General features: G+C 41.0%; 2 protein-coding genes across 4 annotated transcripts in view; both read right to left on the bottom strand.

Annotated features, from left to right (window-relative positions):
* Nucleotides 1-17,417, bottom strand: part of LOC132975527 (insulin-like growth factor-binding protein 1) — a 362,521-nt gene extending 345,104 nt beyond the window's left edge. Inside the window, exon 1 of the mRNA XM_061040118.1 lies at nucleotides 17,414-17,417. The gene's annotated coding sequence lies outside the window, so the exon portion shown is untranslated. The remainder of the gene's footprint in view (nucleotides 1-17,413) is intronic.
* Nucleotides 1-24,873, bottom strand: part of camkmt (calmodulin-lysine N-methyltransferase) — a 106,433-nt gene that overhangs the window by 78,643 nt on the left and 2,917 nt on the right. For all 3 annotated transcript variants that reach the window (XM_061040115.1, XM_061040114.1, XM_061040113.1), the window contains exons 3-4: nucleotides 24,348-24,526; nucleotides 23,712-23,776 (exon numbers count right to left, since the gene is read on the bottom strand). In XM_061040115.1, the coding sequence (XP_060896098.1) occupies nucleotides 23,712-23,776; nucleotides 24,348-24,526 (244 nt within the window). The remainder of the gene's footprint in view (nucleotides 1-23,711; nucleotides 23,777-24,347; nucleotides 24,527-24,873) is intronic.

The following is a 24,873-nucleotide window of genomic DNA, read 5'->3' as shown; positions in this document are numbered from 1 at the left end:
CTCCCAAAATGATCATCTGTTTAAGGCAGATTATCTTAGGGAAAGCCATCTATCGAATTACAATAGCACTACTTTATCCACCTAGCCAGACATCATCCCTGGAGTGTGTGTATCTGTGTGTGTACGTGTGTGTCTGTGTTTGTGTGTGTACAGCCACAGAACAATGTCCAGTGTTTGTTTTTTGCATGCCAACATCCGAGTGTACATACACACCTCTTGCTCCCTCAAAGCGTTTGGGCCAAATCAATTGCGTGCAGTTTGTTTTTTTAAAATGTGCATTTGCATAATTGTATGGTATCAGTGGACTCTGGTTCAGGTTCATTCCCTTTTCAAATCAACAAATATGTATTTCCTCTCTTAAATCCCTGGGAAACCAGGCATGCCAATGCATCTCTTCTAAATCTGGAATATGAGCAGAGGGATTCCCGGGGGAGACCTCTGCTCAGTATTACAGTAGGTTGCTTATATTTCATTATGTGTGTAAAGGAAAATAAACACAGGGCTCTGCACACTCAGGTTCAATGAAGCTGAGCTTTCAGTCGCCAGGATTTTATTGGAGTAAATTGTGACAAATACCATCATATATATAAGATGGACTTTTTATATATTCCCAGTGCCAGGTTGCTTCAAAGCTAGTGCACAAAATCAAACAAAAATAAGCTAAGTGGAAAAGTAATCATGGCAGAAATGTATGTTGCACAAAAGATTGAATGTAAAAATAGCAAACAGCCTTGTGCAGGTCTATTTTTAAAATGCTGTGATCAATTTTCACACACTTAATGAGAAGGCTCAAGGTATCAAAAGGTTAAGCTACACAATCATAACTTGCACCATGAATAGTAAACTTAATATTTTCAAATGTAATACAAACTGTATTGATATATTAGATCAAACTTACTTGACAATTTATGTGAAATCACATTCACGCACACTTTGTTAAAAGAGATCCCTCAAAATGACTAAATCCATGGGACAATAATACTGATAGAAAGACAATGTGATGCTAGATAAGGAAGAGAAATCCTTGATGACCTCTCAAAAACGAGTTCTTTGGAGGACAACCCCAGTGCAGATCATTTCTTTTCCGAAATCACCTCCCACGACACGACCTCCCTATAGTCAGCCCTAAAGCTCATGTAGGCCCCAAAAACCAAGACGTGCAAACCCAGATTAGCAGCAGTGAGACATTAACACGAGCAGGAGGCTTTAACAAGTTGCCCGCTTATTTCCAAAGATAAAAAGTTATTCTGACTCATAATTAAAAGAATTTGCACTGCTGTTGCCAACACCACTTAATAAAATAAGCAGGGGAGAGGGAGTGCAGAGTGACTGCATACAGGGTTGATTGTGAGGGAGTGTGTGTGTGTGTGTGTGTGTGTGTGTGTGTGTGTGTGTGTGTGTGTTTCTCAGCCGAGGGGCCTTGTGCTGCGGGCACTCTCAGTGAACAATCAAAACAGCTCAATTTAGGCTTTATCTGCAGCTCAAGCATGCATACAATCCACACACACACACACACACACACACACACACACAAATGCATGCTCACACACACACACACACACACACACAGGCACAAATCCACACGGGGCTGAGACAAAAGGACAGTGAAGGAAGAAAGTGAGAGAGGAAGGGACATCAGTGGTGTGCCACGGTGATGATGCCAGCAGTTTGGAAGGTCAGGTAAACGTGGAATTTGATGCACACGGCTCCTGATCAATATCTTCCCCTCTCTCTTTCTTTCTCCCCCATTCCTGCCCCTTCCCCCTCTCACCCAGGAATACTAAGACCTGGCGGAATCGACTGGTGCTGACCACAAGGCGATCCATAACAACAAGTCAATCAATTAAGAGCACACATAAGAGCGCACATCAAGGCAAATAGTTAGAGAGTGACAATGTGTAATCAACTGTTCACTGTACCCTCTTTTTCTCTAAGTCACACCAGGAAAACAACACCAAACTGTTTGAAAATAAAGTGAAATACCAACAACTCTCGGGTACTGAACAAATGAGTTCATAAACAAAAACAGAGACTCCTACACTTCACTATATCTCAAGTCAAACAACTACAAACAAGTAAAAGGGATTTTAACCGGTTGACCACAGTAAAAAAGGTTAATAAATTCAGATAACTGATTACAAATATATTTGAATAAGACTGTTAGGCTTTGTTATTCTCTTCCATTGTATGTTATGTTTGCACTCGAAGAAAAGTAGACAGTTGTTGAGGAGCTGCCCTGTGTGCTGTAGGTCTTCCTCTGCAGCTTAGCTGTCAAACTGCAGCCACTGCTCCCACCTTCAGGCAACAAGAGGGACTGCAGTTAAATGCGCAAAGCCTTCTCTCTCTAGGTCTCAACCTTTTTCTTTTGCTTTCAGTGTACACTAACAACAACGATGTTTGTAGGTTCCATTTATTTCTAATGTTTCTGATTTTCGAAATGAATACATGGAAAAAAAACAATGAAATGACCGATCAGACTGAGTGACTCTAACGGCTTGTTTGTCTTAAAGATCCTCTTTCTTTCAGTTTTTGACTCTGGGGTTTTTTTCTGATGTTATTTGACGGCAGAGACTTGACAAAAATAAGGTTAAGAATTATAGAGGGAGATATTTGACCCCAACTGCACATGCAAGTTTGAGGGTTTTGTTTTATTCAATATTAAAGGCGTCAAAGTGTTTTTCGAATGTTCAGATCTGGTCTGTTTAAGCTGTATGGAAGCTAATACCATAAGCATCTGCTAGAACAGGAAGCTGAGGGAGGGGAGCGATATCTCATCAAATTCATCTTAGACGCAACATTGAAACTGACTAAATACGAGGTGGGTAAGGGAAGTTAGATTGTAAAAAATAGACACACAGACACAGAAATGTACAATGCCTAAAATCATGTCAATAAACAGAGCTTATTGACCGAGCAGAGCCAACAATAGTGTTGGTGTGTGTTCTAGTGTGCGTGTATATGTGGGTTTGTGTGTATGTGTTTGTGAGTTCATGACTTTAGTTGGGGTTGTTATGGCGATGAAGAACTTCTGGAGGCTCTCGGCCAGTTCCTGTGTGATTGTCCTCAGCAGGAAGTGATGTCACCTGTTTGTCCTCGTCCCCTCCTGAGACAGGAAATGGACTAGGGATATTGTCCTGTTCTGACTGTCTGACAGTCTGTCTGTCTGTCTAAAAATCCTTCTCAGTGATCACCTGCACTGCTGCATGAGACAGATCCACAGACGCAAACATTATCTGGGTCTCGTGAGTGTTTCTGAATCAAATGCGATGCAGAAAGTAATGTTTATCAATGCAAAACACCCGATGTACAGACAGACTACAGATTCAAACAATAAAATCATTACAAATATCTTAAATATTTATAAAGTGTTGAGTAAAAGACAATTCTGGTTAAACTCAGAGATTTTTTTTCTTGAGAGAGAGTCAGTAGTTCACATTTCTCGAGAATCCTTTACCACACTTTCTGAACATATTTGTACACAAACAAAACGTTAAAACACATTTTCATATTTTTTGCAAAACTCTTCGGAACAATGCAATCGTTGGACAGAGTTATCCTTACATTTTTCCAAATAAGATTAGCTAACACTGGCAGTAGAAACTTTTTTTTTTTTTTCGGTTATTCTGTCAAGCTGCATTATTCTATAAACCTGTCGACAAGCCTCCTGAATCTGGCAGCCCAGCGTTTACTTTTTTAACAGCATTATATGAGAATGTTAATAATAAATCAAGCACCACAGATACTGAGAAAAATATTTTTTCACATCTGCGGCACCCACTCTGTCTCATCTGCCCTTCTGTGCGTGTGTCTGTGTGTGTTTGTGCCACGCTCACCTACTCCTCTCAAAAGATGACAGTGCTGTGGCTAACAAGCACTCCGGCCCATTTTGACTGGGCAACAAGGGCTTAATGACAAGTCACACAACAATGGAGAAGAGAGGGGAGTACAGTAGAGCGCTCCAGCCAAACTATCAGTCTGTCAAACAATGGCTTATCAGCCCTCATCTTCTCTTCTCTCTCTCATTGCTGCACACAAAACAAATCAAACAAACACTCACTTATGCACATGTGCTCGTATACACAGCAGATAATTGTTTTTAGCAAAAACAAGCCTACTCATTGACACACACACAGAGAAAATAACGCTCAGGTATATGCATTAGCACAGCAACAAAGTGCTAACTCTCTCCCCCCTACACACACACACACACACGAACAAACAAACACTCAAAAACACACAGGCAGTATAACTGGCTGTACGAGCAGGGTTTGATGACAGCCCCCAAACAATAGGGAGCAGAGCAGCCTAGCTATCTGCCTGTCACACAATGAAGGGGGTTCTGCTGAAGAGGTTGTCAACACCAATACATGTAAACACACATGCACAAACACACTGAAAAAAAACATGACAAAAATAAAAACATGAGCTGTGGAGTGTGTGCATCTGTGTGTGTATTGCCAACGAGCGCACACACACACGCGTATAAACGGGGTAATTCAGAGCGCTGCCATTTATGTGAAGAGCGCTCCGTTTTCCAGACTGTGAGTGGAAGTGAATTTGCTTTTTCTGTCGAGTGCAAGTCAGGTTGGATTAAACAACACTTGGCCAGTGCTGATGGGTTATCATTGTGCATCTGTGTGTGTGTGTGTGTGTGTGTGTGTGTGTGTGTGTGTGTGGGTACTGGGATGTTGCCCACAGGCGCCTGGAATTGACGCAGGCAAATCTTTAGACGGCCCGTCAGGCCCCATCTCTCTCTTGTCTCAATCTTTCAAGGTGTCCTTTTACTGTTCTCTCGTTCATCATGTTTCACTTTGTTTGTTTTGTTTTTATCTCTTCTCTCTGTGCTGCTTACTCCTCTACTCAACGTCGCTGCACTTCTCTATAACTCTGCTCTTGCTTGTTGTCCTCAGCGTGGCTTAATTAAGCATTTCACAGTTTTTGTTTTATCAATCAGCACAGAAAGACAAGGAAAGAAATGTGTCCACACTGAGCATGTGCCTCCTCATAGCACCTATACGGACGACTTAAAAACATCCCCCCCGTGCTAAGAACCTTTATCAGCTTCTTTTTTTTTTTTTTTTTTTTTTTTAATCTTATGTGGATAGACGCCAAAAACAACATCAAGAGCTTTATTATAACTTGTTACACTCTCCTTGTTTCTCTCATTTTATCATGTTTGTGGACTGTGAGCTCTGGGGAAGTCTTTTTACTGTTTGAGACAATTAAACAAAGAATGTTGCAGTGTTGTGTAGTAATTAGCTGCTCTAACAAGGAATTCATGGAGAACTGATATCAGCTTTGGAACAAAACCAGACTTGAGTCCTTGATTTTGCCGTATTTCACGGCTATGGGTGCAAACGGGTGAATGAGATTACAATGCTATACAATGACATATCTAAAGTATTATAAATCTCTGTTATTGAATCAATAAAAGCAACCCTGTAAGCCTGGGAACGTTTATATAATTTAAAAACGTATTTTGATAATTGTTGCATGCATGCAGTCGTGTAGATCAATGCTGCTTGTCATGACATATAGTGACATAAATAACAAATCCTAACTTAAGTCTGGTTTTCACTCCAGTACTGCAGGAAGGTCATTGTATAAAAAGACATTTGCAAAACTGATCTCAAATGAGTGTATAATTCGATAGTTAATAGGAAATAGTACTATACCTATCAATACTTACAGCCGTGCTGTTTATACTCTTTGAAATGTCAGTTGTTGCACAAATATTGCTGGAGAAATAGTGGTGTTTGTTTTGCTTCTTGATTATATGGCGTAACAATTTAAAAGTAATCATGTAAGTGGCAGACTCTCGAAAGCCTGAACATGCAGTCTCATGGACTTAGTTCACGTTGTGCACTGCGGGTTCACCTTGGTATCTGTTCCCTCATCTTCTTCTCTTTCACACACTGCAGCACATCTGTTGTTCAGCTAATTCACTCTGAGGTGCTGCGTCTGACACTCGGCGTAATAAAGATCTTTGAGAGTGTGTTCAATTGAGCTAGCTAAGAAAACAAGGGGTGAGGAAAAGAGATCCCAAATAGGACCAAAGAGCCACAGTAAAGTAAAAACAAATCACACAAATGGTATCTGGATTGCAGTATGATGGATAGCAAAGGCAAAGGATCAGAACATTTCACTTGATCCTGCAGCACGGGTGATTTTAGTCATGTGAGCAATAATAACCTTCTGCCTTCTGCCTGGTTCAAGACAGGAGAGAAGAGGATCATCTGCAGCAGAAAGGCATTATGGCAGATGATGTGTCCTGTCTGTAAATATATTTTTAACCAACCAACCAACATGGTTTGAAAAAAACATGTTATACTTAAAAAAGAGAAACTACCCCAAACCTAGAAGTTGATGTGAGACACTCTATGTCATCAATTGTCTTTTTTTCAGGTCCTGTAAATCTGCCACTCAAGAAGTATGGAGGACTTTACAACATAATGACTTACTACAAACAACAAACAATATGTAGTTGTTTAAAGGTTTTTTTCTCACACACTCTCTCTTTATGTTAGAAATACAGGTTGTTGTTTTTTTACATTTACACACTTCACGCACTTTTTTAAAACTGCCCCGAGCAAGGCTTTTGCATGGATCATGACTGATTTTTGTATAGGTACCAATGAGGGGTTTTTGCGAATCAAACTTTGAATGAACTATTCTTATTTGGAATTAGGAAAATAAAAATGCATTCATTTATATTTCCTTTTCCTTTGAATTGAAATGTTACAGAGCTGCCCTAACGTTAGTGTTTATGTGTATCTTTTTTTACAGGATGAAAACTACAGATTATCTACTGTGTGTACATGCAAGTACTACTGCAGGTTTGTTTATGTGCTCCATGTTAGTGTGCTGTGTGTTGGTGTATTTGTGTGTCCCAGTGAGTATAATGGTCCCTGGAGGCAGGCCGGCGTCCATCAGCAGGCAGCAGGCATTAGTGCACTGCTCGAGTATCGATGGACCACTGGTGCTTGACAGCAGGCCCCTCCCGACGCTCACAGGACATGATGGGTATATGTATGTATGTCTGTCTGTGTGTGTGTGTGTGTGTGTGTCTGTGTGTGTGTGTGTCCTTATTAGACACAGACAGAATGTTTTTTTTGATACATATATATACACACATGCAGTGGAAGATATCTGTGTGTGTTTGAGAGACATAGCTGTCTGTTTATGACCCCTGACCCCAGGCTATGTGTCACAGCTCTGAATTTGTGTGTTTATGTGTGTGCGTGTGAGGGGTCGCCCGGCTGTCATCGATCTCACACACACCAGGCCAGCACTTAACACTTGGACTGCAGCGACTAATACACTCACACCCTCTATTGCTGCCTCACTGGAGGCACAGCGTGTGTGTGTGTATGTGTGTGTGTATGTGTGTGTATGTATGTATGTATGGGTGTGTGTGTGTGTGTGTATGTGTGTGTGTGTGTGTGTGTGTGTGTGTGTGCATGTGAGTGTGTGTGTGTGTGTGTGTGTGTGTGTGTGTGTGGCCAATCCTATGCCGCTGCTGTTCTATGGCAGCACAATGGATTACACATATAACAGTGTAATGATATATCTCTATTACACATACTCCTCTTCTCTGTGCTCACCTCTCCCCTCTTTCCTCTCCCGCCTCTCCACTCTAAGCCTGTCCATGTTTCACATTGCTCTTCATGTATTGAGGACAGGATCATCACTATAACTGGCCATATTTGTGTATAATATTTAAATGTATGTACAAGTATACAACAGAGCTAATAGAAATAATGTCCTGAGGGTGGGACAAAATATAGATTAAACAATTTATCCTTGTCCCAACTCGTACTACAATTATCCCATGGATGGAGCCAAATATTGATATTTCAATTTTAAAAAATAAGGCACTCTACACAAATTTCTCTTCCAATATGACTCCCCGCATCTCTACTTCATGACTCCTTATGGTGATGTTTTGACACGAATGAGGGAACAAAAGTTAAATGACCAAAGAAGACAGCGGGATAATGTCAGACAGCGGTGAGAAAAAAGTTAAGAGATGAACCATGATAGGGGCCACCCTGGCTCAGTGGGTTCTCTCAGTGGTAAATCGTCTCTCAACCGGAAGAACTGGGTTCGATCCCCAGCTCCTGCAGCCACATGTGAGAGTGTCCACCAGTGTATGAATTTACCAAGAGATCAAAAACCAAATTTCACTGATACACACATTCATCCTGAGCTTTACCTTTATCTGGACATTTTCTATTCATTAGTTCATCAGGTGTTGTGATGTTTTATTATATGATTGTCTTTTAATCTGTGGGGCTCATGTGTTGTGACGGACATCATGATGACTACAAAGAAGAAGAGTAAAAGGAACAGAGGTTCAAACTTCTGCAGTTGCTGATGATGCGACAAAAGAGAGCCTTGTTTTACACGGTAGAGGAGGTAATCAACGTAAAACAAGATAAGGCAGTATGTGGACAGCATGAAAGATATCACTGATGGCATAAAAGAGACTTCGGATTGGTTACTGTTGTGCTTCTGTTTGTGAAAAAAAAAAGATGTTGAAACTAAATAAAGAGCAACATTATTTGCCATTTAGGAGGGTTGAGCAAACATTTTAATTATATAAAATATAATGTTACAGCAACCATCAGGAACTTTAACTTCGGGCACTTTTTGTGATCCTGACCAGGACATGCATACATATCCGTAATTGTGAGGGAATACTGTTGAAAGTGTAAATGACCTGCATTCTGGAAATCATTTTGTCTAAAGGCCCTGACACACCAAGGAGATCATCAGGCAGTGAGCGATCGTCGCCCTAGGTTTTGCATTGTGTCCCGCTCCGTTTCTACCCGTCGGCCCCCGTCTGCCTCTTTTTCGGCCGCTTCGACATGCTGAATCAGCGTCGGTCGGCGTCAACGCTGTTTGTGAGAGGAATCACTCTGATTGGCTATTCTGAGGTTCCATTTATCTCCAGCCCCTTGAGCCTGCCCCTGTAGTATCCGTGTTTTCACCCATTAGTGCGGTTTCTCCTTATTTGTTGTCTCTTCTTTTCCTTTTCCACTAACACCAAGGGCTGACAACGCCAGCTCCATCTCAAACTTTTCATCAGACATTATTTTTGATTAGAAGTAGCCTACCCATATTACGAGCGGTGACCGACAGCGGTGTGAAAATGCTCTTCTCGAATCATAACAACGGACTACCGCCGCCTGCTGGCATGGAGAGTTATTTCCTCTCACGCATGCGCAGAACGCACGTGGTGGTTGGCCGCGGCTGTAGTCTTTGCGGTGTGTTCAAGAGCAACTTTTTGGTCAAGTCAAAAGGTGCCACAGTCGGCCTTCGTCGCCGCTAGTTCTTTGCCGTCTGCTTGGTGTGTCAGGGCCTTGACATCAATTGGTTGGCAGCAGTGACATGCATTAAAAAATATTCATAGAGACATTTCTAATCTACTAGCTGTTTGCCTCTTTGACCGCTTTGGTAGGTTGTCTAAAGGCATCACTATTATTTATGATAAATAATGAGTTTATTTTAAAATCAAACTGTACAGCTTACACAAACAAAAGTGTATTAAACTATCTAAGAATTAAAAATGGTGTCAGATACATTTGTCATTAATTGTTTGTTGTTTACAGTAACTGATTACTAATAATTTTAGATGTTTATATGTGATTCTGCCTGAATGCATCCCCCAGTCCCTTGGACCAGATGCATGGGTTTCACTATCAGCCTCCTCACTGTCACCAGGGTCAAGGGACCTTTCACTAAAAAGCCTACTCAAGTGAAGAAGATTCATAGGCGGTATAAAGAGCCAACTCTCTTTGGTAATGTTGTCCCTCCGTCACCGTGCATGCATGGATGGACAGTCCGCTAAGCATGCTGTCAAGAAACACACAGGGAAAACACACAGAAACACAGATACACACATGCATCAGCGTGATCTGTTTGTGGTGTACACACTACCCCTGTGCACCAGCTGTGTGTAAGTGAAGCAATGTCTATGGCACTAGCTTCCCGGGACAGATGCCCACCTGTCTTACACACACAAACATACACACACACACACAAACACACACTGTACACATACACACACACACACAACAGAGTCAGACATTACCCTTCTCTTCATTCTTTCCAGTAATAGCTTGTCAAAGCGGCCAGCTTACTGAAGCTAAATAATGCCTTATACACAATTGGGCATTATCCGCTAGGCTAGCTAGCCTCTCACCGCAGCTGCCCGGGGGCTAATGTCCAAATGAGATGGTTCATTTCAGCTCACTCTGTCTCCCTCTCTCTTTCACTTTCACTTTTCTATGTTTATCTTTATGACCTTGTCCTTTTTTCCCCCATGGAGGTAAAGGACAGAAGGCAAGACTGGTAGAGAGGAGAAGAGGCAGGGTGAAGGGGGGAGGAGATAAGGGGTGATGGCTAAGGCTGCTGGGGGGTTGTGTGTGTGTGTGTGTGTGTGTGTGTGTGTGTGTGTGTGTGTGTGTGTGTGTGTGTGTGTGCGTGCGCGTGCGCGTGCATGCGTGTTGGATATGGGCATTAAAAGATAGAAAGAGAAGGAGACGCATACAAGGAGAGACAGGAAGCTTTAGGCCACAGAGCGAGCAGCCTCTTAAGTGATCTGATTGCCTTGCTGGGGAACTGCAGTGACCGAGCTCAGAATGGTTACTAATAATACATCTCCATTAAGACAGATCCTGAAAACACATGCACCTACATACACACACATGCAGGAGGACACACAGGCAAAGAGAAAGGCCAACTCGTACATTTAGGCTGACAAAAGAGATCAGTCTCTTCCTTCATAAAGTCAGACAATGACATCAAAACAGAGACGTACACAAAGAGAGAGCGAAACAGTTGAAAGAGTAACCAAGACAGAGCATCGTGGCTCTGTTGGTGTCCTTTAAATAACAGGCAAAGTGAATGACACTTATTTTCAATTGATCAGCAAAGTACTGTGCTGTGTGTGTGTGTGTGTGTGTGTGTGTGTGTGTGTGTGTGTGTGTGTGTGTGTGTGGGAGCTTGTGTTTGCAGGATGAGAATGGGCTTAAATGACTATCATTGATTAGTTTTAGGCCTATGGCCCACTTAGGGCACGCCATGTGTGTGCACTCACACAGAGGTACCTACACATATACAAGCACACGGACACAATCATCATAACGGAACTGAAAGAGAACTGGATAGTGAAGAGGGAAAGTGGAAAATATATGGAAACAACATGGACAATAGAAAGGGGGGGCTAAAATAAAAGAAGATTCAGGGAGACAGAGAAAGATCAAACTCTCAGGGCAAAATTCATCCATTTCAGTTTTGTTTGTTGTTCTTTTCAAACCTGCTTTTTTTTTTAAATAGGCCGTCTGTTTTGCATAAATATGAGAGACAAATTGGAGGGGGGGAAACTTTTACGTATAAAGCCATGATGAGGTATATTCAACTCTGCACCTCTTCCTTTTCTTCCAAAACATACCTCCTGAGGTTTTTTTTTTTGCTATGGGATGTAGCAGATTCAGATGCATTACCTAACTTTTAAACTTATTCAGACTTATCAGTTATACCTTTTGTCTTCTGTGAGGGAATCATTATTTCATTTCCTGGCTCATTTCATTAGAGTTTGCTCTTCAGTTTTCATCAGTATGTCTATTATACAATTACAAGCAGATTACTAGTAGCAGGCCAAACAACCAAACAAAAAACTAGGTCCTATTTCTCAAACCTAATCCGACACTAGTGTGCAACTTTCAAAGGCAGAAGGCATACCAGGACAATGTGGTGTGATAACACAGATGCCAACCAGGCAAGCAGCTTCAAAGTACTAATTGCACTAATCACACACACACACGCACACACACACACACACACACACACACACACACACACAAAAGCCAACAGTGGAGTCATACGAAGTCTTATAGCACCCCCAACTGGGGAACAACATGGACAAAAAGAGGTAGAAGGAAGCACTGTAGTAATGCATATGTAGAAACACAAGATGTGTATTAGTATAAGTGAGAGTGTCAGTGGGTGTGTGTGTGTGTGTGTGTGTGTGTGTGTGTGTGTGGGGGGGGGGGGGGGGGGGGGGTGCTCAAACAGTACAGTAGCTCGTACCTATTTTAAGACGTACTATTCAGGTAAGATCCCCCTCTCTATTTGTTTCTCTGCACCTCTCTGTACTCAGACACTTCACACCCCTCATGTGTGAGTTATGTAGCTTATAGTGTTTGTGTAGTGTAGTGATAGCTGAGCAAATGTTTTCCCGGACGCACACATCCCAAACAAAGGCCAGGTGACACACGCACATCCTCAAACACACACACCATGAAAGAGGTGCAATTAGAGCATCCCACTCCAATTAACCAGCTCTCTAAACAAATCCACATTAGGCCCTCCATTGTGGCAGCGCTCGAAAAAAAACAGCCACTTGGGAAAAAGCAACATAAAAGCTCCAACTATATTTCTCCAGCAGGACACATGTACACTGTGTGTGTGTGTGTGTGTGTGTGTGTGTGTGTGTGTGTGTGTGTGTGTGTGTGTGTGTGTGTGTGTGCTAGCAGTGGCTGCACAGTGGCACAGAATCTGAACTGTTATGATTATGGTAGTGATGGGAAGATTGTGCAATCACTGGTGGGTGGAGAGAGTGAGAGGAAGGCAGAGAGGGAGGGAAGAGGAGCAGCAAAGAGGTTGGAAAGGATTGAAAAAGGGAGGGAAGACGTTACAGCAGCACAGGAAGAGAAGATTAGAACCTGTTGCACTGATAGAGTAAGCGATGATGCTCCTGTGCAGGGGGGGGGGGGGAAACACAATTTTAACAATAAACCAGAATCTATTGTTTTACTTTAAAGAAGATGTCACAAACGTGCAGTGTCTATGTCAGTCAAATGTTCATATTAAAAACCCCTGATTCTTGCTAGAATCACTAATATCAATTTAATGGCACTGGGCAGAGAGATTATCATCTGGCATAAATCAAGCAAACAAGCAAAAGTTTTGTTGACAGTATTATTTTGTTTAGATTTAGTTTTACTATTCAGAAAAGGGTAGTGACAAATGTTGCAGATCCTAAAAGGTGTGTTTAAATGTTTAAATAGCAACATCCAAAACCAAAATAAGAGACGGGTAAATAGAGACAAAAATAAGAAACGTATGACCAGATTGGGAGCAAGAGGTGAAAAAAATAAGGAATGAAAAATAGAAGAAAGAATAAAAAAAGAAGAAAGAACACTTAATAAACCCAAAAATTAAGTCTCCATCTGTGATCCCACACTAAACCCTCCCTCTCTAGTTCCAGAGCACACACACAGTACACACACACACACACACACACACACACACACACACACACACACACACACACACACACACACACACACACACACACACACACAAGCACACACAAGCACACACAAGCACACACACAGGAACACTTGATGAAAGGCCCAGCAGGGCAGCACGGAGAGTTTTGAGGGGACCCGTCTAGCAACCTGGTTGCACACCAATCATCCTGTAATCCTTTCTGCCCCTACTGAGACACAACCCCACACCTAAATAAACACACACACATAAAGGATTGTTGTGAATATCTGCCAATGAGCAGTCAAAGTTATTTTTTAACAATCAAATTCAGATCCATGATGTAAGTGGGTGGAAGATAGGTCATTTCTACTCCCCTCCCACTTAGTCTAACATTAAAATGCACATCATACTGCGTATTTCTTTGGAAAAATTAGCTTTTTATATAAAAGGTAAATAAATATATTTGTCATTTTAATTTTGCTGAAACAATAAGTTATTTATGCTGATATGAAACAATTCTTTTTTTGTAGAATTTCCACATTATTATAAATTAAAACTTGTATAACATACAGGTTTCAATGACAAAGGCTAAGGATATTATAGAAGATATACATGTATTAATTACGACTTTCAGTGCGGATTATACCGTGTGAGTGGAGAGGGAGTGTGGATTTCAGCCTCAACTGGCAAACACAAAGGTCCATGGCGCCATGGCCTGCTGTGGACAGATAGACTGACAGTGAAGGAGAAGAGTGTGTGTGTGTGTGTGTGTGTGTGTGTGTGTGTGTGTGTGTGTGTGTGTGTGTGTGTGTGTGTGTGTGAAACAGAAAGAGAAGACAGACATAGGGGTGTGGGTGGGTGGAGGGGTTGAAATAGGCCGGAAAGTCATAAGAAGCCATTTAACTTTATGATCTTATTGTTAAATCAGGGAAATTGAAATGCCAATCAACAGTGAGTGATAATATATTAATCATAAGGATATGTGGAAATATTAGAATCTTTAAATCTCTTTCCCGTCATATTATGTGATGAGAACAAAATTCCATGCTAAAATATGGCAGTCAGCAGTTAGAGCACCACAACAGCTTCAGTCCCTTCAGCCTGCAGCTCCAGAGAGATGCTACAGCTAGTCAGTGATTAGGGCAGTATCTCATGGGACCACTTGAAAAACAGTTAACTTCCCCCCTTAGAGGCTTATGCTAACTCACATTAGCAGTTAGCACACCCATCAGCGTCAACACCTACTTTAGTGCTAACACAGCCAACTCACAGTTAAAGGTCCCTGCGGGGCTATTTGGAGTCTCCAGACAGAGAGAGAGACTGACAGAGTGAAGTAGCACCGTAACAGTTTGAGCTTTAGAGCTGTGCAGTGAGTCATTAAGCGAGCTAATGGCTCCTTAGCTAAACAGCAAACACATTAGCAGTTTCAGTATACAGACATGTTGACAGGCTGGAGGTTGACAGGCAGCTGCTCCAACTCTGCTGAAGAGTATTTATCTAAAGAATTAAAGAGCAATTTATTGAGAATTAAGAATGACCCTCCATGCTTGTTTAACAGATGTTGCAAACGTGTCTGACTCAATTAAATAGAAATGTAAAGCCGCTACCTACAGTATTAGCTCAGGAGTTGCTAGGCTACAACTTCAAGAGACAGATGCTACAGCAGAAGAACAGAATCAAGATTTCTGAAAAGATTTAGTGGTCAAAAAGGTCTGTTGACTTTAGAACACGGAAATAGGGGCATGATACCTTTTGGTTAAACGGTTTTAATATAAAAAAAAAACTGCATCTTCCTAAGCAAACTGTTTGTTATGTGTAATTCATTATTTATGAAAAAAAACAACTATAGACTGCAGAATTTCTATAAGTAGCGGAACATGTTAAAAGAAAGGAAAAGCAGATAATACTGAAACACATAAAAATACAAATGAGCATTTGGATCTGAGCCAAAGTCCGTTCCCATCATAGACTGTATGCCCATGTAGCCATAATGCATATCCATTTACTGCCTGACAAACACACTAATCACATTAACCATCTATGTGTCTTAAACATCATCAGGGACTTCAACACACGTAAACAAACACACACACTTGTGCCCTTGCAAATGAGTCTCTGTGCCTTTGTAAGTACACAGTGGTTCACTTGATGAGTACAAGAGGGAAAAAAGCCTAATTAACCAGCAAACACTCATCACTTAGCTCTCCAATGCAAGCATACTCAGCATTGTTTGTGTGTGCATACCTTTATGACACACTTCTGCATTCAGACACACTGAAAAGCTATAAATAGACACAGAATAAAAGACAAAAAGGTCATCTAGATACTGGGCACAGGTTTCATGTAGAAACAGCATACTACAAATATGAGTGTAGCTTTATTACATACTTTTTGAATAATTTCCAACACTCTCATATTGAACAATGTATTCATCAATGAAGCTTTTAGATATGATGACTTTTTTTTTTTTTTACAAAAGGAAGTCTGAAAGCAAAAATAAATACCATAAGTGGCTATAATAAGACAAAATAATATATCTGAAGGTTTTAAAGCTCTGAATTAGTAATTATGATTGTGGCATGACTTAAATGTAGCAGTTAGAGTAGAAAAAAAAAAGAGAACGGTTGTTTTGCTATGATTAGAAAAGGGTTGTCACAGAAACTAATAAGATATAGCTTCTTGTTTTGTACAGGAATTAACAGCACACTTGGTCCGGAGCACTTCTTTGTTCCGCTTCCTTAACACATCTTGTTTATTTAACACATCTTGTTTATTTTAGCATGAAGAAAAGCTTTGAAGCTAAAAAATAAAGCTGGAGGCGAGTTTATTAAAAGTTGGTGCTGTGGCCTACTCGTGGCATGATGTTCCCCTTCACAACTAAATTATATTATATTTCCTCTCTCTCTCTCTCTCTCCTTTTCTTTGTGTGGCTGTTATATGGATGGAGTAGCCGATATATGCTGAGCTTAAGCACCATAGGGGACATTGCCAGAAGGGGCACAGAGGGGTTGGGTGACTTAAATGGAGAAAAAATCCAATAATTGTATCTGTCCAGAGGGAGGGCGAGCTTTTAGGGAGGGGAGCGACCTGTTATTACTCTTTCTTTTTTTCTTTCTTTCTTTCATTTTATCCCCTAATTTTAGGGTGAGGGGGTAACCTAAGAAAGGGAGGGAAGGGAATGGAGGAACATGAGGGCTACAGGCTGAGCTTGCTGGTAAAGTATGTCCTTGTAATTAGCTGAGTATTAGCAGTGGTGACAATGCAGGAGCAGTGGGCAGGGAAGCACCCTTTAACGCTCTACTCATTTCCTGAACTTAATCCCCACCGCTTACTGGTAATAGTGCACACGTGCACACGCATCTGGACACACACGCACACACGCACACACATACCGCACACACGCACACACACACACCACACACACCACACACACACACACACACGCACAAGCTCTCAGTCATGCACTAATTCACATTATCAACTGCTGGGTATAATGGGTGAGGACTCCCCTTTAGCAAAACTACACCCACCTTTATTGTGCTCGAAGTCACAATGGTAGTTTACTGCAGGGAATTTCAGAGAGCATGTGCGTGCGTGTGCATTATGTCTACATCCACACATTAGCATCAAGTTATGTTCAGATAAAGTGTGGCGACTGTTTACTTCTCAAGTGTCAAGAAGCTTCAAACACCCAACACTACTTCAGGCAAGTCCCTGTTTGTTGTTTCCTCCAGTGAACGAGTGAAGGAGACAAGGCTGCAGAGTGGAAATCAATTACTTTCAATTAAGTCAACAGGCAACTCTTTCAATTTGCCCTCCAGTCTCAAGTCTTGCTTAGTCTACCTCCTACCCCCCTCTTCCACACCACCAAGTGTCACACACACTACATGTACATGTGCATGCACACTTTAAGGGCCACAATCACTAACTGTGTGACTGTCTTTTTGTGTTTAGTGGTTAATTTATTGACTAAGAAACAATGAGTGTGGCATGTGTGGAAAAACAGTTATAGAGCATTGCAGTATCTTATTTAGAACAAAGGTGGAAAAATTTCACATGAAATTGAATTTTATGACTCATTTGTTTTATCTTTAAACTATTTTTTTTAATGTTTTTTTTAAAATCCCAAAACTTTTTTCAACCTTGTACAGCAAAACAATAGAAGAAAAACAAAACAGCAAATTAATTGACTCTCTTTGAGCCCTTTGTAGTAGAAACCTGTCCTAACAAAAGAATACACGACTCGGTTGCTAAGAAATACTGCAACAAGAGTATCTGGCGAAATGTCGGACAAACATGGCTGTGAAATCAATCTCTAACTTCGGTACAGGTCTCTTTAACATGCTGCAGTAATGGATCCTATATTCCAACAACTTCTGTCGTCAATTAAGTCATTGAATCCCTTCTGCAGCTTTGTAGTTTAAATGTTGAAGTTAACATGCACAACATCAAGCTGGAAAAAATCAGATGCATCCTTAACAGATTTCACAAAACCTGGGACCCATTCATGAACTCATTTATGTAAAGAATGTATCTAGCCTGGAGGTGTTCCCTCCTTTTAATGCACTTCTGTCTTTGTCTTTTTTCTTGTCCTGTGAGGTGTTTTTATGTGTTTGTCTACGTGTGAGAGTTGTTTCTGAATTTTTGGTCTTGATGTTGAGTTTTTTTTATCCACAATGTTGCACTTATTTGAACCTATTAGTTTGTTCTTATATTATATAAAAAATTATATTAAATTAAGTGATGAAAAATCCCAGTTAACATCTGATTTATTTTCAAATTCATTCATGTGGTAGAATTTTTTTGAACTTCTAAAAGTTTGATACTACTGATATTTAAGATATTTGCTTACCAACCTTCTGTTAGGACTCTGTTTCACAGTATTGTTATTCTTTTTCAGTGTGAATGTTACTGTCAGTAAAATTTTATCACATTAATTTTGAAAAAAAAAGGTCACTTAATTCGACAAACTGTTTTTTTCTAAATCCGTGTATGATAAGGAAATCTTTTTTTCCCCCTGTGACAATGGGTCCTGAACTGACTCAGAGTGAAATCCCAAGATAACTTAAAGTAAACGTGGGGTGTATTATTGGTAATCTAATTGAAAAAAAAAAAAAGAAAAACTAAAGTGGGATTGAAACAAAAAAAAAATGTTGAGTAATGGAGCAATTCTAGGTTGTATGGAAGCTTGTGTCGTACTCTTTTTTCACATTGATTTTTTGTTCCATCAGCTTAAATCAAAATTGTAAGAGACACCTGAGCTCAGTTTGCACACTAGTGGAGGGAGAGCTATTTCTATAGAGAGCATGTTATAAACAGCGCAGAGGGGGACCGCAAACCTTGTCATTGACACAACAGTCTGAGTGAGCGTGTGTGTGTGTGTGTGTCTGTGTCTGTCTGTGTATGTGTGTGTGTGTGCCTGCCAGCTTCCAGTCTACTGCTATTGTCTAACAAGGTCTAATTAGCACTATGGCACGATGAATTAGCATAATTATGCAAACAGGGCTCCGCTAAAGGCTTAGCACAAGGGGAGGCTACGGGGGGGCACCTATTACAACACACATAGACACACAGACATGCTCATACGTGCACACACGCACACACACACACACAAACACGGTCACTAAGAACACTTAGACTGCAGTACAACACATTTAACACGCAAACATGAATGTGACAGATCCAGTGGATACAAAAAACGTACACAACAGGCTAACGTTGTCATAGAAAGTCATATGATTTCAGGGCTTTTTTGGACAGTTTCGCCTATTGAGAGGGTACTAATGTGTCTAGTTTAGACATGAATATGATACTTAAGCAGACATTTATCCTCTCTCCTTTTCGCGAGCATCCTCCTGTCACAATCAGTCATCATATCAAAGCAAGCACCAGGAACACCACAAAAATGACCGGCTAACTATCCCCCCTGCATCACAGCTCTCCCTCACGACACTCATACATTCTGGGCTTATAGTATTTACCAGCGGGGGTGATAGGTGAAGTCGGTGGGAGATAATAGGGATGACTGAGAAGCTGAAAGGCTAGTAGCCATTCAGACAATGACAGCTGTAGTAGAGAAGGCTCTATTAGGCTTCATTAGGATGCTTGGCCCTTGATTACACGCTCACAAAGATGCAAGCAGACTAAAGCGGGACGGGGAAAGCCTTGCTCCAGTTTAATCTGGGCTTAACTGCATCAATGGATTCCAGGGTAGGACTCAAAACACAAAAACATGTACCAAAGATTATTTGTTCCTGTTTGTACATGCATACTGTGTCTGTGTGACTGTCAGCGTGACCTTTGCCTGCAACATGAACCCAACAAGTAGCCCCACAGCCCAACAAGCACCTCTTACCGAAAGCCCTGCAATGTCAACAAGCTCCACCTAAACCCTCCTTAACTCTCACACACACACACACACACACACACACACACACACACACACACACACACACACACACAACACACACACCTTCACATGCATTCTTACCAAACCCCAAGGGCCTGTATTGTGTCCTAAAATCCTGATCCCAAGCAGGAAACAAGTACCCCTAAAATCCCAAACAACCGCGCTACAAAAGCTCTCTTACAATTACAAGCCCCCACTGTCAGCTATAGAAGCAGGAAGGTCAGAAGTTCAGGGTTCAAATAATTCTTCTGATTGAGCAAGAGCAGTTTGAAATAAGGCTGAATAGGGAAACACTTAACAATAACAACATGTACCTGAAGTCCCATGAGTACAGAGAGGCTTCTCTGTATGTGAATATCTTATTACCAGTAAATGCAAACATAGGTGAGTATCTATAGTCATCTGAGCGATGTATTTCTAGAAGAAGAATCCCAGAGGGGATATTGAATATTTTAACTCCTGTGTGGAACATTCTACACACATATAGGCCGAAATACAAATACATTTCACACAGGATCCTATAGACATGCACTAATGGAGAGATGTCAGAGTTAGGGGCTGAACACAAATGAGCAGTTGGAGGTTTGGTGCCATGCTCAAGGGCACCATGGCAGTGCTCAGGACACTTCACCAGCTACCAGCCCACTTTCTAGATTTGGTCTGCACTTGAACGAAAGTCCCAACAGATTAAGCTACAGCTGTCAAAATGTATGCCCGATATCTAAAAATGTCCTCAGTTTGAGGTATTTATTTAAGACAATAACTGAACTATGGAATATGGACAACACCAGAATTAGCATGATGCTTAATCAAACCAAAGATATACTTTTGGGCATTTAATGCCTTTATTTTAGAGATAGGAGAGTAGATAGAGTCTGAAAGCCGGGACAGCGAGTGTGGGGAATGACAAGCGGGAAAGGAGCCACAGGCTGGACCCGGGTCCGTCCGCTTAGAGGACTACAGCCTCCGTACATTGCTGCTAACAAACCAGGGTACATTTCATGAAGGGTTATTTTATAATGCTTTATATAGTTTTCAAAATATTATATAATTTAACCAGCATACCAGTTCCCTCTTTCTGATTATGAAGTACAATGTGATCAGAGGTGAAAGTATAATTGTATATTTCTCATCCACTATTGGCACCAATTAAAAACCCTGAGAAAAGAAAAAACACACACTCCAACTAATAAGAACTAAATTCATTCGTAAGTCTCCATTTGAAATCGTCAGCATAACTGAGCCCATTTAGGTAATTTATTTCGAGTACAAACCCTTTGTTACAATACTGAAGGGTAAAATGTGGTCCAATAGGCTGAAAATCAAAATTACATTCCCAATTAAGTAACATATTTTTTTCATTTGGGCTTGAACTTTTCCTCAAAAGAGATAACAATCTTTACAAAATAAAGCAAAGATCCCAGCTATTAAAAAAAGACATTGTCTGAGTCTACTCAGAGACATGATCTCTCAGATACACTCTATTTTTTTTTTTTTTAAACATCTTCATTAGGAGTGCTTTCTGCACCTCTTATGTTGAAATGAAACCATTGACTCTAGCTTAACGTCACCTTAAGAAACAACATATTGTTCACATACACGCACAGTGGAGGGACAGCCACAATAGCTGGCAGAAAGGGTCATGCTGAGAGGGGGTAGCAATTTTAAGCTGAGTCCACACATTTTGGAGGCGTTGGGCTAATCCGACCAGGCTTTTTAGCCTGCTATTCAGGGGGACAAGGACCCCTAGGATTTGGGCTTGTCCACACCTCAGGGGTGGAGGATTATCAAGATAGCAGGAACTGAGGAGAGGGTGTGATGCTGAGTGAACTGAATATGTGCTTATTAGCAAGACTGTGCAGAGGTTTTTGTGTGGCTGTGTATCTTTGTGAGGATCACATATGAGCAGGTATGTGTGTGTTTGTGTTTTTAGAGGGTTTTTTTTTTTTTTCACTGACTCCCACCCCCAAAAATATACCCCAGAGCTCTGACAGGGTCACCTCTGCGCCTTTCAGATCCTCCTCTCAACCAATCCTAATTGATCTCACGCATTACTAGTCCCAAACATGGGATGGAGAACAGGAGGGAGATGGCTGGCTCATTGTCTGAGGACCGAGGTCCCATTGCTAGTGGCTCACACACACACACTTCACCTCTGGCATTCCCACCCACCATCTCCCCTTCTCCCCCTTCTCTCCTCTCCCCTTCTCATCTCCGGCTGTGCTAATCCACCGGCAGAGTCAGGAACTCAGTTACCCATCTGGCCGAGCATGACTCCAGCTGGGAGGAGAGAGGGATTGAGGTGTGGAGGGACAAAAGAGAAGAAAAGTAGAGGGGTAGATTGAGGAAAAGGGATATCAGTTGTTTGAAAGAGGAATTCTTTATGCTAGTTTTGTATGCCAAGGAAGATGAGACAGAAGATCAGAGGAAATGATGTATCCTTAAATCACAAAGAACACAGAGAAACCTGTTTCAATGCCCAAAGGCAAAAAAAATGATGTTTTTCTCCCTCCAAATAAAAAAATATTGATCCCATTGCCTACTTGTAGATAAAGAGGTTATCCATTCTAGCAAATTGGAATGAGAGCTGCCGCTGAGCCTTGTCAGGACTTATATAGTCAGTTCCCAGTGTGCAGTGAAGTAGCCTCCAGCCATGACCTTCACCTTTGACCCTGACTCCTGCGGAGCCATCTGGCTGGTTAACTAAAACCTCTGACCTTTTTCATGCCCCATCACATGCCTGTGAAGGTGGACATGCACGGAAAGAGGCACACAATGACTTAACAGTGGTTACATATCCCCGCTTTTGTCAGTGAAAAAACCTGGGAACTCACAAAAAAAAACTTTTTTGTAAAAAAACACATATGTTGTTTTTTAATAATGTTTGTCTTAATGTACCAATGTTATAGCATTGTAAATGAACAATTTTAATTCATTCAAGGCTGTGTTAAATAGTGATGCTCCGATAGTGAAAATTGGGGCCAATATCCGCAGAAATGTTTAAAAAAAACAATTAAGCGGATTGCAGGGTGTCGCTGATCTTTCCCTAAAACAGTGCAAGACTCCTGACATTTTCTTTCATGTTTGACCATGATAACAAATTTGAGCTTGTCCAACAGGTGACTTCTGCCCAATAAAACAATCTTCTCTGAATCAGCAGTAAAATATACTAGCTTGCCAGCACTGAATTGATGCGACACAACAGCTACACATCCGCTACTGACATCAGTGCATGTCACATTTTTTGCAAATGGCCAATGTTCAACAGATACATCCATAGATATAGTTATACTTTAAACGTGCCATTTTTTTGGTTGTGAAAATAGGGTAATTTTTCTTGTTAACAAGATAGTTTCCTGGATCATCAAATAAAAAATTGTATGTAGTCGACATCACTTATTTTAACATTCACTGCATGCCTATTTAAAACAGGACAGGATTTATATCACTCAAAGACATAAAGAAAAGCTAAAAAGTAAACGTAGTCAAACTTAAATCCTTTAAGAAACTTCTGAGTATGAAGGTTAAGTCAAGGCGCTTGAGCTTCACGTGATGCCGTTCTTGTTCATATCATAGAGCATGTGCACATCCCTGCTTGAGACATGCTCTCTCCTTTCTCCCAAACCACTCATCACTGTCGACTGAAGCAATAAGAAGACTGCAGCCCACTTTGCTTCTAGAGGACATATGAAGGTAGTTGGGAGGAATGAGTACATGATAAACCACTGCAGAAGCCACAAAGGAGAAAAAAAAAAAAAACATTCTGAGAGATGGAATCAAAGCACCTCCATCAAACCGTCAATCAAACGCTAACAGCACACAGCATGAGGCTAACCTAAAGTTGGTGCGTTAGTGAGTGTGCGATTGTGTGTGTAAGGATAAAAGCCAGGGAGTTGTACAGGTGAAACTAACTTTTAACCAAACAGAACATAATCGCTTGTACAGACACACATATACTGTACACAAACAAACATCTCATAAATACAATGTTTTCAAGTAGAACAATAAAGGTTGTACTTACAGACATTACCGGTGTTGTCAAAACTGTTGAGCACTTCATTAACTCTAAGAGGCCCCAGGTAATCCCTAGAAGACACAAAATGATGTACAGTATACTTTAAGGAAGGATGTATAAGTACTATACTGTTTCCTTTTTACAGGCAGCGAAACAAGTTTAAAATCTTGAATGGAAATAAAAAAAAGTATCAAAAAGGAAACACAGATTCGATGAGTCATGTCTTAACAAGTCTCAAAAGTTGACCCTAAAGAGTTTTAGAGAGGAACAGTTAGGCTTTGGATTAATGATTAATGATTCACTATAATTTGGTATTACGCTTCATCTCTTAACTTCTTTTCACTGCTGGCCGATATTATCCAACTGTCAACTTTGTCTTCTGTGAATTAACTGGCATACATGTTACTCTCATGCATGTCACAAGCACCACCGTGAGAAGTCACGAAGTGGTGGACAAGGTGAGTCAAATTGCCAGGTAAATCTGTTTAGGGCACTGTATCAATTTAAACCAGCTATTGGATAATGGTATCACACAAGTCAAAACTGCAGTATATTGCCATATTGATATGTTGTCCCATTACTGCTTATGTCTGTGGCTATATGAGACTAGAGCCTTATGTGCGTTTGTTCATTTGTATGTACCTGAGAAGGGCACTGTACTCAGGAAAGTGGACACTTCTGTACTCCACCCACTGGTCATCTGAGATATCACTAGGATCTTGTGTAGAAAGTGTTTTCCTGCTGAAAAGATCAAACGATGCGAATCTGCGAACAGACACCTGTTTGACTTCTGGACTCTCCATCTGCTTCTGTCGCAGCACCTGTGAATGATGGGAGAGGAAGTAAAGGGGAATTAATAAACATCAGTTTCAAAAAATTAGCACATCCCTTAAAGGGGGCATATTGTGAAAAATCCACTTTTACAGTGTTTTTGAACATATATTTGTGTAACCTGAGTGACCTCCGACCCACAAAATGTAAAATAAACCCATCCAGTCCTTTGTTTGTGGTCTGCATAAGTCTTACAAAACAGAGAAAAGGGCTCAGTTTCAAATTTGCTCAACTTGTGACATCACAAGATTCTCGTACAAAAAAAATCTCCTCCCCTCCCCTCCCCTGATATCTCCACCCATGGACTCCACCCCCAACCTAGAACAAAACTATTGTA

Source organism: Labrus mixtus, chromosome 6 (assembly GCF_963584025.1).
Source record: "Labrus mixtus chromosome 6, fLabMix1.1, whole genome shotgun sequence".
NCBI lineage: Eukaryota > Metazoa > Chordata > Actinopteri > Labriformes > Labridae > Labrus > Labrus mixtus.
Note: the sequence above shows the minus strand (reverse complement) of the source record. Positions and strands in the feature narration are given on the sequence as shown.